This window comes from Bos indicus, chromosome 22 (genome assembly GCF_029378745.1).
Source record: "Bos indicus isolate NIAB-ARS_2022 breed Sahiwal x Tharparkar chromosome 22, NIAB-ARS_B.indTharparkar_mat_pri_1.0, whole genome shotgun sequence".
NCBI lineage: Eukaryota > Metazoa > Chordata > Mammalia > Artiodactyla > Bovidae > Bos > Bos indicus.
The window spans coordinates 42,254,211-42,270,013 of NC_091781.1; the positions used below are offsets into that span (position 1 = coordinate 42,254,211).

The following is a 15,803-nucleotide window of genomic DNA, read 5'->3' on the forward strand; positions in this document are numbered from 1 at the left end:
ATAAAAATTGTTACTTTAAAATACTTAAATTTGTTAAGTCTACTAAGTTGGGATGAATAGAAAACAGCATTCATGTTAGACCAGTTACCTTTCTTTAAGCGTTTTCTCCACGTATTGGCTTGTATTATTAGATTTGTAGGAGAGGTTCACAATTGTATCAAGACATCTCCACTTCCTAAGCAACATTCCACATTAGGGAAAAACAAATTCCTGGAAGTCATGTTTCAGGAGGAAGTGATACTAAAACATTCATTAAAAGCATCATAATTGAGATATCAAGTGAAAGTTCAAAAGCTAAGAGAAAAAGAATTAAGTGAATAGGTCTGAAGAGGTAATACAAAGTCAGTTGATTTTTGAAGCAGTTGTAGACTTCAATTATCAAAAGTGCCATAGGTCTTTCTCCAGGTATTTTTAATTCAGATGAAGCTGGTGATGGTGAATAAAAGCTATAAGTTTTTAATTTGTGAGCATTAAATTAATTAAATATATTTTAAATTAACAAAAGGTATTTAACTGAAAATATGTTCCTCCATCCTTCTCATTTTAGACACATTTAAAACCATATGAACTAGATATGGCTCATCAACTGTTTTTCTGATCTATTATTTTTCGTTAAGTTGTTAAATACAGTTAAAATTGTCAGTGAATAAGAATAATTGCTACATGCTTTTATGACTGCCTTAATGAGAAAACCTATTGTTCAGTTTTATATGTGTCTATTGAATGTGTACACTTTCTTGCAACCTAATAAAAACAGTAAATAAAAAAGTATTATTTTATAAATTTTCATGAAGATATCACCAAGCCCACAGATGGGACTTTAAAAGACAACATTTGTTGTTAGAGTTGGATTTGATTGCATCATTTTTTTTCTTTTGTAGTGAGATTGTAACTCGGGAGAGTGTTCTTGCAGTTGTGTATATTATTGAAATGATAGAAGCTTCAGCTTATTGATGGCATGTGATTGTTTTGTTTATATGTACATATAAATGATTCGGACATACAAACATATATTTTCCTCCTTTCATTTTAGTTGGACTGATCCAGAGGTTTCTTGTACTTCAGATTTACATACCCCTGGGACAAGACTTCTCTACTGAATTGCTGTAAGATATATAGAACTTCTTTCAATGTTTTATGTGTATTAGACATTTGATCAATTGACGCAGTGCTAAGAGTCATTAATTACAACTGGCAGTTTTTGCATTAAAGAGCAGTGACTTATCAAGTCAACATGAAGTAATTAAACTAATTTAATAGTATTTCTGGATATACTGTAGTCTGGCATTTCCCTAAGGGGAGAAAACAGATTTCATCTGTTTAAGAAGATATCAAAGGATCCTGAATTTAATAATGAAGAGCCTATGATTTGAAAAGGTAGGAGGTTTCTGTTTTCTCCACACCCTCTCCAATGTTTATTGTTTGTAGACTTTTTGATGATGGCTGCTCTGACTGATGTGAGGTGATATCTCACTATAGTTTTGATTTGCATTTCTCTGATAACTAGTGATATTGAGCATCTTTTCATGTGCTTTTTGGCCATCTGTATGTCTTCTTTGGAAAAAATGTCTGTTTAGATCCTCTGTCCAGTTTTTAATTGAGTTGTTTGTTTTTTTGACATAGAGTTGCATGAACTGTTTGCATATTTTGGAGATTAATCCCTAGTTGGTCACTTTGCAAACATATTCTCTCATTCTCTGGGTTGTCTTTTCATTTTGTTTATGGTTTCCTTTGCTGTGTAGAAGCTTTTAGTTTAATTAGGTCTCACTTGTTTATTTTTGTTTTTATTTTCATAATGCTAGGAGGTGGATCCAAAAAGATATTGATGTGATTTTTGTCAGAGTATTCTACTCTATGTTTTCTCCTAAGAGTGTTATAGTGTCAGGCCTTACATTTAGGTGTTTGATCCATTTTGAGTTTATTTTTGTGTCTGGTGTTGGAGAATGTTCTAATTTTATTCTTTAACATGTAGCTGTAAAGTTTTCCCAGCACCACTTATTGAAGAGACTGTCTTTTCTCCATATTCTTGCCTTTTTCATAGATTCATTAAGAATAGATGCATAGGTTTTTCTCTGAGCTTTCTACCCTGTTCCATTGATCTATATTTCTGTTTTTGAGCCAGTGCCATACTGTTTTAATAGCTGTAGCTTTGAAGTATTGTCTGAAGTCAAGGATTCTGATTCCTCTAGCTCAATTTTTCTTTCTCAGAGTTGTTTTAGCTATGAGGGGTCTTTTTTGTTTGCATACAAATTTTAAATTTTTTGTTCTAGTTCTGTTAAAAAAATGCCATTGGTAAGTTGATAGAAATTGCATTGAATCTGTAGATTGCATGGAAGTTTGGTTATCTTGACAGTATTGATTCTTGCAATCTAAGAGTGACACTACAGAGCACAGCACACAACCCCAAAACATGGTGTATCTTTCCATCTGTGTCATCTTCAGTTTCTTTCATCAGTGTTTTATAGTTTTCACAGTACAGGTCTTTTGTTTCCTTAGGTAGGTTTGTTCCTAGGTACTTTATTCTTTTTGATATGGTGGTAAATGGGTTTATTTCCTTAATTTCTGTTTCTGATTTTTCATTGTTACTGTATAGGAATGCAAGAGATTTCTGTATATTACTTTTGTATCCTGAAGCTTTACCAAATTCATTGATGAGGTCTAGTAGTTTTCTGGTAGCATCTTTAGGATTTTCTGTGTAGAGTATCTTAATGTTATTTACTTTTGTTGAGATATATTCAGTTTTTCTGTCTACATATAGATGGCTTGGGATATATTTGTTTTAAATGGCCTTGCTATGAACAAGTTGTTTAGCAAAAGTAAGAATATACAAATTTTACTCAGTTGAGCTACCTGTTATCTGATGTAATTCTGAGAATGAAAATAACATTTAATTTCTGTACTCAGAATGGAATATTATTTAGGGACTCAATTATACATTATATTTAGTGTATATGTTTTCTAATTTTTCCTTGTAATTAATAGCTGTCCAAGGTCAAAGTCTTATTTTTAGTCTTTTATTTCCCCTGCTGAAATAAGTGACTTTTCCTATTAAGTTAATTTTGTACTAGATACACTGGTGCAGACCAAGGGCAAGGAAGAGCTTTCTTAATTAAGTGGGATTAATATAAATTTGAGGTTATCAATTTCTTTTTTATGTGAATTAAAATATTTTTTTTAATTTTTTATTATTATTTTTTTTTACTTTACAATATTGTATTGGTTTTGCCATACATCAACAGAATTAAAATATTAATAGTGTATGCATGTGTTGATAAAATATGAATTTTAGCTAATGACACATAGTTTTGTTTTCTGGAATGATAAAGAATAGATGGAACAATTTATGTTTTTATTTTATTCAACTTTAAATCTCAGTTAACTTCTAAGATTTTCTCTTATCATCTGCCATGGTCAGCAAGATTCTTTAAACTACTTCTAATAGTAACAAGACCAAGCAGCATTTGATGCTCTAATGTATCTTTTTCTAGTTCTGCAGAAAAACCATTTTCAAGAGTCTAAAAACGTTCTAAAGGTACAGTGTACCATACAAAGCTTTATATTCAGTGTAGAGGAAAGTGGTTTCCTACCAAATAGAAGTAAGCATACTATATTTTATTTTTAAAGTTGTTAGGTTCCTTGCATAGAAATACAGTCCAGCCCGCTTATTCTCCTGATCTCTACCACCTATACACTGAGATTCTTCAAAAGCACTGGTAGGGATGCTGGTGGTTAGCCTTTTGATCACAGTTGTGCAGGAAACTTGGCTGAACCTCGGGACAGAATCTTCTGCAGATGAGCACTCTCTTCCTAAGCAAAATTATGCTTTATTTGTGCCCCCAAACACTTGAGCTTATCACTGTGGCCTGGGCAATGTATTGTTTTAACTAAGTTAATAATAATTAGGGCTTTAATTAGAGAAAGTAGTAGGTATCTTAGGTTTACCTTAGTCCTAGCAAGAGAGCAGTTGATATAAATAAGCCTGACCCTTTGTTACCATGTGATTAATGCACTTGAAGGATGGGAAAATACTTTCATGGGTGATAGAACTAATGGTCAGATGTTGAATTTGGTTGACTATAATCATAGTTTCTTGTTCTTATATATAATGGACAAATTTTCCAGATGGTTTTAGTTTTATAGTTTTCGCAAAATAAATGTCTGGGACAAAAGGTCAGAATTATTAAATAAAATGGGGAAAACATTCTCTATCCTGACCCTGTGAAATTACCAGATTATAAGAAAATGTATTAACTCTACATTTGAATTTGTTGTTTATAGACAGTCAAAATATTTTTGCTATTTTAGAAAGTAATGACAGAGCCCATGTTTTACAAGAAATAAGGTAGAGTAATGAGTTTTGATTGTCTTTCTAACTACAGCTTTTTATTTTCCTTAAATGAAAGGGCTTTCTTTCAGCACCCTTGGTGTTACTGTGTTTCTGGCAGCATAGCTCCAGGCCATTTTAAATAATATATTTCTCTAACAAGCTTGGAAAGTCACATAGCAGAAAGATATTTGACTTCTAAAATTTTTCATTGTCAAAATGGGAGAGGCATTTTGTTTCACAAAGATACACTTACACATCAAGAGTTTTTCACAAGCAGAGTCTTGCCAGATGGTGTGTATATTTAATACTCATTTCTTCAGCATCTTCCTATGTATCTCATGTCCACTGGGTGATTATACTGCTCAGGAGAAGGTCATACATCTGTGAGTTAGTGGATGCCTTAGAACCAGCAACAGCTCTGCTTGAGGAATCCCTTGTGATTAGTCAGTCAACAAATTACTGAATTATTGTTAACTGTCATTCGGTGTGATAGGCATGGGAACGTCACTCTACCTTGAATCTGTCTACTTCTTCCCGCCTTCACTACCCTCCTAGTCCCAAGCCACCATCATATTTCCCCTGATCTCCTGCTACATAGAGCATCTGAGTGGATTTCCCAGATTCTTTTCTTATCCTTTTCCAATCTAATCTCTATACTGCAACTAAAGTGATCATTCTAAAAACCAGCTGGAATCTTCACTGTACTAAGGACAAGCTCCCAGATCCTTAAAGTTCCTATATGCTCTGGTTTCTTACCTCTCCTTGCTCATCCCATACTGCTCTGTTGTCAGCTATGTGAAAAATAAGTCTTATGAGATATAAATACATGAGAAATAAATCTTACATTGTTTTCTAGCACTTTGACATTTTCCTTCACTACAACTATACCAGTTTGTATATTTATTTGATTATCTGTCATTTTGGATGGTCTTTGAGTTCTGTGATATTCTAGCACCTAATACAGTGTCTTACCCAAAAGCTCTGAAATATGTATGAGTGGGCAGGAGTGGAATGAGTATAGAAGACCCAGTCTCTGTCCTCATATAGTCTGCAGTGAGGGTGAGAAACCATTTAAAAAGCAATTAAAGTACATATTTGTAATGTTACAGTGGTACAAGAGCAAGGCATAGGGAACGTGTGATGGGTTAGGTAAAAGTAAGAGCACTGGCTTGGAACTAGACAGATCCAGAGTTAGATTCTGCTTTATCTCAGTGGGACTTTTGGCAAGTTCCTAAGCTTGCCTCGGGTGTGGGAGGAGAGTAATAATTCCTACCTCACAGGTTTGTCAAAAGAATTAAACAAGAAAATTAACATAAATTAATAATGGATAATGTTTATTAAACACTTATTATATACTGGTGTTTTATTACATATTATAAATGTAATATATCCAGCACATATGTTATATATGATGGTTGGATGGCATCACCGACTTGATGGACATGAATTTCAGCAAGCTCTGGGAGTTGGTGATGGACAGGAAAGCCTGGCATGCTGCAGTCCATGGGGTCTCAAAGAGTTGGACACTACTGAGCTATTATATACTGGACTGAACTATTATATACTGGGCATGTTCTAAGCATTTTAATTGTTTTCATTCGATCTCCAAAATAAGCCTGAATAATAGCCATAAATATTGCCTCTATTTTACCATTGAGGAAACTGAAGTCCGGAAAGGTTAAGGAATTTGCCAGAGGTTACTGACTTAAACCAATAACCTTAGAGCCAGAAATCAAACTTAAGAGTCTAAATCTAGAACCTGTGCTCTGCAGCACTATACCATGCCTCCATATTTGTAAATTTTCTTTCTCACTATACATACAAACATATGTAGCAGGGATATTTAATTTGAATCTTAGAACAAGATGAAAGTGCTTAGACTTGTATATCTTATTTAGAGTCTTTCATTCTCAGCTGTTTGTGTTTCTATAATTACCCTTTTAAGAGATAAATACTTGAAAATAAAGGAAGAATTTTACCCAGGTATTTTTTACTTAATATTTCACATCTCAAATAAGATAATACTTTCTTATACTTTTTTCCCACAAAATGAGAGCTAAGAAACAACTTCACTTCTTTTTTATTGTTTCTTTACTTTGGTTCATGACTAGGCCTCTTTTTTTTCTTTAACATACACAAATTATATTATTCAAAAATCCTGTATCTGTGGATAAGGTGGCTTCAGAGCTTCATAACCTGATGAGAAATTATCGAAGCACGTTGTATTTTGCATGTAAACGGTGTGTTTACTGTGTTAGCACACAGTATATTTAGCATTAAACTAACAGAATTCTCACATACTTCTCTCTTTCATTATAAACCCACAAAAGAAAATATCCTCTCTTGCTTTTTACAAATAAACCACTCATTTTGACTTGATTATTTCTCAGTAGCAGTTTTCATTTTCAAAGTGTTTTAGTGTACCTGTATCTCACTTTGACCTGAAGTTAAATGATTTCATAAACAACAGATTTTTAAGGAATTTTTTCATTCTGTGGTCTTTTCCGTACATTTCATCATGGCAGTGGGAAGCCAGCACTCCCCTGTGAGGGCTGTTAGATGTTTCAGAGCCTGGGGCCAGACATCTGGTGCACAGGAGGAGCACCAAGAACCTGAGTTATTGGAAGAGAACCAACTGCATCTTGAAATAGAAATCCGGTTCACTATATTTGATGATGCCAATCACACTAAATGATTTTGGAATATTACATTTTGAACAGGAATTGCATTCATTTTACTAAATATTGTTGAGCTGCATTAATTCCTTTGTCTATCCTGATTTTGTCATTATCTCGATGAATTCTGAGAGATATTTTGTACTGTTAATGCCTCTGGTGAATTGACATTACTTTTTAAATTTTCACTCAGCTCCACCAGTGTTTTTTCAATATATGGGATGAAAACACTTTGAAAGCTGGTGGGAGCATCATATGCTATCTTGAGGAAGTTGAGATTCTTAGTTTGCAGATCCTAGGGAATATTATTGCCAGAAATTTTCATGTGTTGAGCCCTTAGCTATCTGGAGTACTGCTTCCATTTGGAATTTAATAAAGTAGATTCCTTAAAAAAAAGAGAGAGAGAGAAAGACCCTTAAAAGTGCCTTATTGACTCAGCAATCCCACTGCTGGGCATACACACTGAGGAAACCAGAATTGAAAGAGACACGTGTACCCCAATGTTCATCGCAGCACTGTTTATAATAGCCAGGACATGGAAGCAACCTAGATGTCCATCAGCAGACGAATGGATAAGAAAGTTGTGGTACATATACACAATGGAGTATTACTCAGCCATTAACAAGAATACATTTGAATCAGTTCTAATGAGGTAGATGAAACTGTAGCCTATTATACAGAGTGAAGAAAGCCAGAAAGAAAAACACCAATACAGTATACTAACGCATATATATGGAATTTAGAAAGGCGGTAACAATAACCTTGTATGCGAGAGAGCAAAAGAGAGACAGATATATAGAACAGTCTTTTGAACTCTGTGGGAGAGGGGCAAAAGAGAGACAGATATATAGAACAGTCTTTTGAACTCTGTGGGAGAGGGAGAGGGTGGGATGATTTGGGGAATGGCATTGAAACATGTATAATATCATTTAAGAAACGAATCGCCAGTCCAGGTTCGATGCAGGATACAGGATGTTTGGGGCTGGTTCACTGGGATGACCCAGAGGGATGGTATGGGGAGGGAGCTGGGAAGGGGATTCAGGATGGGGAACACATGTACACCTGTGGTGAATTCATGTTGATGTATGGCAAAACCAATACAATATTGTAAAGTAAAAAAAAATAATAATAAATAAATGATAAATGGTTAAAAAAAATGTAAAAAAAAAAGTGTCCGTAGTCCTTAGAAATTTTAGCTAAGCCTTTGTAATGTCTTCATTGCAGTTTTCTGAATTTGAAAATTGTGTCTAAGTAGAGTTTAATGATTTTTAACCAAGAATCCAATGCAGACTAATATTTATGATGCCCATTCCAGAGTTTTTGTCTTGTCCTTTTGCTCTATCCTCAAGTTTTATGCTTTGGGGCTAGACACTTAAATTCTGTCTGTTTCCTCTTTAGTAAATGGTAATGTGAATGTTCTTCTTACAATTGCCAGAGCTAATCGGTGATACTAGATTTTTTTTTTCTTCCCTTAAGGAATACTGGGAGATTTAGGTTCAAATGCATCTCAAAGCTTCCTTTTCAATTTCTGTATCAGTAAAATGGAAGATTGAAACATACTCATCCTACAAAAAAAAAAAAAAAAGCTTTAGCCTCAGGATAATTTAATGAAAGTTACTCTTACATCGCTTTTTTCTGTATTGTTATTAGTGAGCTAGACAAAGAGTTCAGAAAAGAAATGTAATAGAAATTTCAGGTTATTCTACCCTATTGAATTTTACTCCTACTGTCCCTTCTTCAGTGATATTGGAGACAGCAGACTCTTTTGAAACTTTAAGAAAAGGGAATATGGCCTCACAGCTGCAGGCCTATTCTTTTCACGCGTCACTGGTCTTCTTCAACCACTTTAAAGGCACCAGAGTTGAGAGAATACCTAAATTTGATAATTTCAGGTCAGAATGACATTGGTGAGAGCTTTTGAGATTGTGTCCATGTACCAAGCACAGCTCTTCCTGTGGAACGTTTACTTCCTTTTTTGGTTGTTTTGGTGCCTTTTTTTTGAAGAAAATAGTGGTTGCTAAATAGCTCTTAAGTTATTTGTTTAAATCTTTTTTTGTCACTCATGTCTCTAAGCTGTGTTTAGAACTGGTCAAAAATGGTCAGTGGTTGCTCTTTTTTAAACTACTAGTATTATATCTTAAAATGTTAATGACACTGTAAGTTTCATTAACATTTTGAATGCATCTTGTGGCTAATGCCAACTTCTGTCTTTTTCTTTTTAAAATCATCAGTATTTAAATCTCATTATTTTAATTATATCCAATTAAATGTGCTTGCATAATCAGTGTATCTTGTTACATGCATTAGTAAAGAGAACACTTTAAGATACTTAGCACACTGACTTTCATCATATATTAAATTTGCATGCCTTAAAATAGATTTTATATGGAAGTTTTAGATAACACATGTGATAAGTATATAAATCAGATGCCAGAGTCTTTATCTGTTAAATAAATGTTCTTTGAGAATTCTTATCCTCTTGGTTCTTAGTTTGGTTCATTTTCATTTCCTAAATTATTTTATAGTACTCTGTAGATAATCTGGATGCATTCTGATGCATGCATGCTAAATAAGATATTAGCAAGAAAAAATTGCACATATATAAATATTTGGAAGTGTCATTCCTCTGTAAAATCCTCTATAAAATCGTCATAAAAGGCCATACATTTGTTAAAGCACTATACAGTTAAATGATTGCCTTATCCACTATTAGGGCAAAAGTCAAAGGCCCTGTGATGGATCCGATTATGGGCCTGAGAGTCACTGGCTATGCCGTGTATTAGTTTGATGACCTGGGCAAGTTACTAGACTCGTGTATGTGTTAAAGCCTCACCTGTACAAAGATTATATTTATACCTATTTATTGAGTAATTAGGAGAAGGCAATGGCACCCCACTCCTGTACTTTTGCCTGGAAAATCCCATGGACAGAGGAGCCTGGTGGGCTGCAGTCCATGGGGTTGCTAGAGTCAGACACGACTGAGCGACTTCACTTTGACTTTTCCCTTTCATGCATTGGAGAAGGAAATGGCAACCCACTCCAGTGTTCTTGCCTGGAGAATCCCAGGGACAGGGGAGCCTGGTGGGCTGCCGTCTATGGGGTCACACAGAGTCAGACACGACTGAAATGACTTAGCAGCAGCAGCAGCAGCATTGAGTAATTATGAGAATTAAACTGGATAGTGCCAAGTGGTAATTGTTCAATAAATATTAATTTATACTTTTATATCTCTAGATTTAGACATGAATGCAGGGATATTTAATTTTTAAATTTCTCTTCTGAAACATTTTGTGACAAGTTGGGCATGTCTCCAGTCCATGTGAAATTTCCATGGTACTCATCTCTGAAAAGAGGTGGGGAAGCAGGTTTTTCTTTAGAGCCTTTTATTTATCCTGCCACCTGTAAAGTGTGTTTCTCCTAGAAACACCTCTCCTAGCAGGATGGTAACTATTTCAAGAAGGAAAAAAGGAGAGAGAAATTAGGGAAGGAGAAGTAAATTCTTTTAAATTTTCTCAACATGTTTACGTGAGCAGAAGTTATGCAAATAAATATTTTCAAGACTGGACTAAAGCTGAGGAACACCACATTTGGCATATAGATGAAAACTATAAGCCCATAATAGAACTCCCAAAGAGCTTTAATTAAAACCAATAGCCTGCCCTTTTTTATTGGAAGAGACTAGTGATCTTGAGTTTTCTATCCATTTCATACTTAAAAAGCTGTTACAATAAGCTGTTTCAAACAATGACAGTGCTATGTATAGTTGGGGATTTGTTGCGGTTGTTAGCAGTAAATAAGAATAGCTGTTCTGTTTGATACACATAGATATTACCATGCCATTTTTTTCTAAGGTTAAATATTGATTTATAAGGTGGGAAATAAAATATCTCAGCATTGTTTAAAGCCAAATATGACTCTTGATATAGCATAAACAGGGATTTGTAAAGTGTAAAATCACTGTATTTTAGAAATTGATGTTTTAGTGTAAAACATTTTAGTGACTCAAGTTTCTGTTATTATGGAGAATCTACAGATCTTACCAAGTTCACTATTTTTTCTAAATTTATTTTATTGGAATATAGTTGATTTACATTGTTGTGTTAGTTTTTGGTGTACAGCAAAGTGATTCAGTTATACATATATGATAGTTTGCATTGCTCATCTCAAACTCCCAATCCATCTCTCCCCCACCCGTTGGAAACCACAAGTCTGTTCTCTATGTCTGTGAATCTGTTTCTTTCATAGATAAGTTCATTTGTGTCTTGTTTTAGATTCCTTATATAAGTGACATTATATGTATTTGTTTTTCTCTTTCTGACTTACTTCTTTTGGTATGATGATCTCTAGGTCCTTGCATGTTGCTGCAGATGGCATTATTTCATTCTTTTTTATAGCTGAGTAGTGTTCTATTGTGTGTGTGTGCGCGCGCACCATGTCTTCTTTATCCATTCATCTGTTGTTGGACTTTTAGGTTGTTTTCATGTCTTGGCATTGTAAATATTGCTGCAGTGAACACAGGGTGCATGTATCTTTTCAAAGTACGTAATGGTTTTGTCTGGTTATATGTCCAGGAGTGGAATTGCTGGATCATGTGGCAGTTCTATTTTTATTTTTTTTGAGGAATCTCCATACTGTTTTCCATAGTGGCTGCACCAGTTTACATTCCCACCAGCAGGGTAGGAGGGTTCCCTTTCCTCCACACTCTCTCTAGCATTTACTGTAGACTTAATAATGATGGCTGTTCTGACCAGTGTGAAGCTGGTACCTCATTGTGATTTTGACTTGCATTTTCTCTAATAATTAGCAATTCTAACTCCCTGTTTTTAATAGAAAAAAAACCTGAAACCCCCCCAAAAAAGGAATGTTCCTCAGGATCCAAGGTTTTTAGAGGCAAAGTGAACGTGTTAGTCACTAAGTTGTGTCCGACTCTTTGCAACCCCATGGACTGTAGCCCACCGGGCTCCTCTGTCCATGGAATTCTCCAGGCAAGAATACTGGAGTGGGTAGCCATTCCCTTCTCCAGGGGATCTTCCTGACCGAGGGATCGACCTCGAGTCTCCTACATTGCAGGCAGATTCTTTACTGTCTGAGCCATGTTAGAAATTAGAGTCAAAGCCAACAGTAAAATTCACAACTTCTGACTCTCTGCCATCTTTTCTTAGTATCATTGCTGCCTTTTAGTGCTCATGTTGGAAAAAGGTCAAGATATAGTGTGATTTTATAAGCATGGTTTCTGATAGTTTTAAGAAGTGACATTGTTTCTACAATTACTTTGGACTCTAAGTTGCAGGAAATTAATTCTGTTAATGTAATTCAGATTTCTACCCCTCCCCCTTCTACCTTGCCCTCTAAAATTTATCACCAGGAATAAGTCAGATTCCATGTTTGGGTCAGGATTAGCAAGGTTGTAACAAATAATAGCAAAACAACTACTTATAAGAAGAATTATTTCATTGTTTGGGACAGTGGTCTATTTAAGTTATGTCAAGCAAAAATATAGGTTTTGGAAAAACATGGAGAGATAATATGGAACCTAACAGCAAAAGCTGATACAGCCCTTTTGGGAGGTGATAGTTGTCAGTGGCTTCTGTCTCTCTCTCTCTCTTGGCAGCTACTCTGTCATCTCTCATTCTGTTTGTAAGTTTGCGTCATTCTTCTTTTTCATCCTATAAACCAGCTTTTCTGATTGCTTGTCATTGTGCACATGGGGAAATAGAGCTGCTAGTACATCCTTCTGTGACACTATAATCCCAATACTCATCACCGGCAGACCAAGTTCAGTCTGTGTATCTCCCAGTTCAGAAGTTTCAAAGAACAATCAGGATTGGTCCTTAACCAATCTTTGGGTTTCATCCAACTGCTTCATCTTTGTTTTTATCTTCAGAGGCTGTAAGCTGGAGCCCATTCCCTAAGAAAAGGGCCTGGGTAGGGCAGGCAGATGGACTGATAGACCTACCGAACTACTGAGTATAGACCCTTAGTAGTCACTTTAGAACCTCCTTTTTCCCACAGTCACCTGCCAGTTACCTCTACAGGTATTCCTGAGTGCTTCTGGGGGTAGTTAGGAGTGAATAGTGGTGAGAATTTTTATTAGAGTCAAATCTGCTTTGATGCCATGATTGTCCTAGCTGATATATTTCATTTACCAGGAATTTTGAAGTTACCTAAATAGTACCTATATGCAGGTCAGGAAGCAACAGTTAAAACTGGACATGGAACAACAGACTGGTTCCAAATAGGAAAAAGGGTATGTCAAGGCTGTATATTGTCACCCTGCTTATTTAACTTCTATGCAGAATACATCATGAGAAACGCTGGGCTGGAGGAAACACAAGCTGGAATCAAGATTGCCAGGAGAAATATCAATAACCTCAGATATGCAGATGACACCACCCTTATGGCAGAAAGTGAAGAGGAACTCAAAAGCCTCTTGAAGAAAGTGAAAGAGGAGAGTGAAAAAGTTGGCTTAAAGCTCAACGTTCAGAAAACGAAGATCATGGCATCCAGTCCCATCACTTCATGGGAAATAGATGGGGAAACAGTGGAAACAGTGTCAGACTTTATTTTTCTGGGCTCCAAAATCACTGCAGATGGTGATTGCAGCCATTAAATTAAAAGACGCTTACTCCGTGGAAGGAAAGTTATGACCAACCTAGATAGCATATTCAAAAGCAGAGACATTCCTTTGCCAACACAGGTCCATGTAGTCAAGGCTATGGTTTTTCCAGTGGTCATGTATGGCTGTGAGAGTTGGACTGTGAAGAAAGCTGAGCACCGAGGAATTAATGCTTTTGAACTGTGGTGTTGGAGAATACTCTTGAGAGTCCCTTGGACTGCAAGGAGATCCAACCAGTCCATCCTAAAGGAGATCAGTCCTGGGTGTTCTTTGGAAGGACTGATGCTAAAGCTGAAACTCCAGTACTTTGGCCACCTCACGCGAAGAGTTGACTCATTGGAAAAGACTCTGATACTGGGAGGGATTGGGGGCAGGAGGAGAAGAGGATGACAGAGGATGAGATGGCTGGATGGCATCACCGACTCGATGTACATGAGTTTGGATAGACTCGGAGAGCTGGTGATGGACAAGGAGGCCTGGTGTGCTGCAATTCTTGGGGTCCCAAAGAGTCGGACACGACTGAATGACTGAACTGAACTGAACTGAACTAAAATAGTGCTGTATAAACTGTCTTAGTTAATCAGGGAAGGCTCAGCTTCATTGCAGTCACCCAAGGACTAAGCCACATTTCTTTAATGCTTCTCTTGCTAAACAGTAGCACTGATTAGAATGGTTTGGTTTCTTGAACATCTACAATATGTTAGGCTTGTTTCATATTGTATTTGCCAGGTTTGCTAAGGTGGTTAATACCAATTTCATATATTTCTATCTCACGTTGCCTTAGAGCTACGGGTGAGCTGCAGCTCTGTTTAAGCTAGAGGTCAACTAGGTGTCTTCTTATTCCAGAGCATGGATTGAACAAACAGCTCCTGTCTGGAACATGCTGTTCGTGATGCAAAGGCAGAAATGCAGGAACCTGAGCAGAACCACACAATCTAATTTAAAGCTTCTGCTCAAATATGTATGGCTCATGTTACTTCTACTTATGTCCATTGGCCAATGCAAGTCATATGGCCATGTCTAGAGTCAGCAGAGCAGGGGTTATATATCTCCTACATGAAAAAGAGTAAGTAATTATGGACAATGATAGTGTATAATCAAACACAAGCATCTGTCATCTCATTCAATTATCACAACACTCATAAATGTGAATTTCATCAGTGTTGTACAGTTTATGAATATAGCAATTACATGTTGAGCACCTGCCATGTCCTGGACCCTGAGCTCTGGGAACTCTCATTGTCCTATTTTGACAGTATGGGTTTATTTTATGTAAAATATTCTAACTCTTAGAGATATTCACACTTTGTTGTAAAACAGTGGATCTCAAACTTTTTTTTGGTCTCAGGACACCTTTACATTCTTTCCTTCTCCAGGGGATGTTTGCAACCCAGGGATTGAACCTGGGTCTCCCGCATTGCAGACAGACGCTTTTACTGTCTGAGCCACCAGGGAAACCCTTAAAAATTATTGAAAACCTCAAAAGAATTTTTGTTTATACGGATTATATCTCTCAGTATTTACCGTATTAGAAATTAAAACTGAGAAATTTAAAACCTATGTATTATTTAAAAATAATAAGCCATTGCATGTTAGCATAAGAAACTCTAAATAGCTATAACATAAAATATCTGTATTTTGCAAAGTAGAAAAAACAATGGCATTATTTTATACTTTTGCTAATCTCTTTAATGTCTGGCTAGATAGAAGACAGGAACATTCTTAAATTGGCTTCTGCATTCACTTTCTTATGATATAATACTAATACATCATGTCATCTCTGGAAAGCAGTATACTTGTGAGAGAGTAAGAGTGAAAGAGACAAATAACATCTTGGTATTGCTCTTGAAATAGTTTTGGCCTCACAGAACCCCTGAAAGAGTCTTAGAGACCCTCAAAGATCCCTTAAGCACACTTTGAGAACTTCTGTGCTAAAGTGTGTTTATGAAAACAAATACATGACATCTTTAGTTAGCATATTTTCATGGAGGATCACCCTTGTGTTATTCTATTTTATAAGTTACGTAACTTTGTTAGGTAGGCTTATTGCTAGAAGAATCCACAAATCTCAGTGACTTAACACATTCATTTCTTACTCATACCACAGTCCAGTGTAGGTCAGTAGTAGGGGCTCTGCCCCTCAACAGTCATTCAGAGACCTACACCCCCTAGGGCATCAGAGTCT

The 15,803-nt window shown here is 36.0% G+C and overlaps 1 protein-coding gene across 5 annotated transcripts in view; it reads left to right on the forward strand.

Annotated features, from left to right (window-relative positions):
• The window catches only part of CFAP20DC (CFAP20 domain containing), a 268,987-nt gene that overhangs the window by 13,912 nt on the left and 239,272 nt on the right, over positions 1-15,803 (forward strand). For all 5 annotated transcript variants that reach the window (XM_070776415.1, XM_070776414.1, XM_070776416.1 and 2 more), the window contains exon 4: positions 1,034-1,106. In XM_070776415.1, coding sequence (XP_070632516.1) covers positions 1,034-1,106 — 73 coding nt within the window. The remainder of the gene's footprint in view (positions 1-1,033; positions 1,107-15,803) is intronic.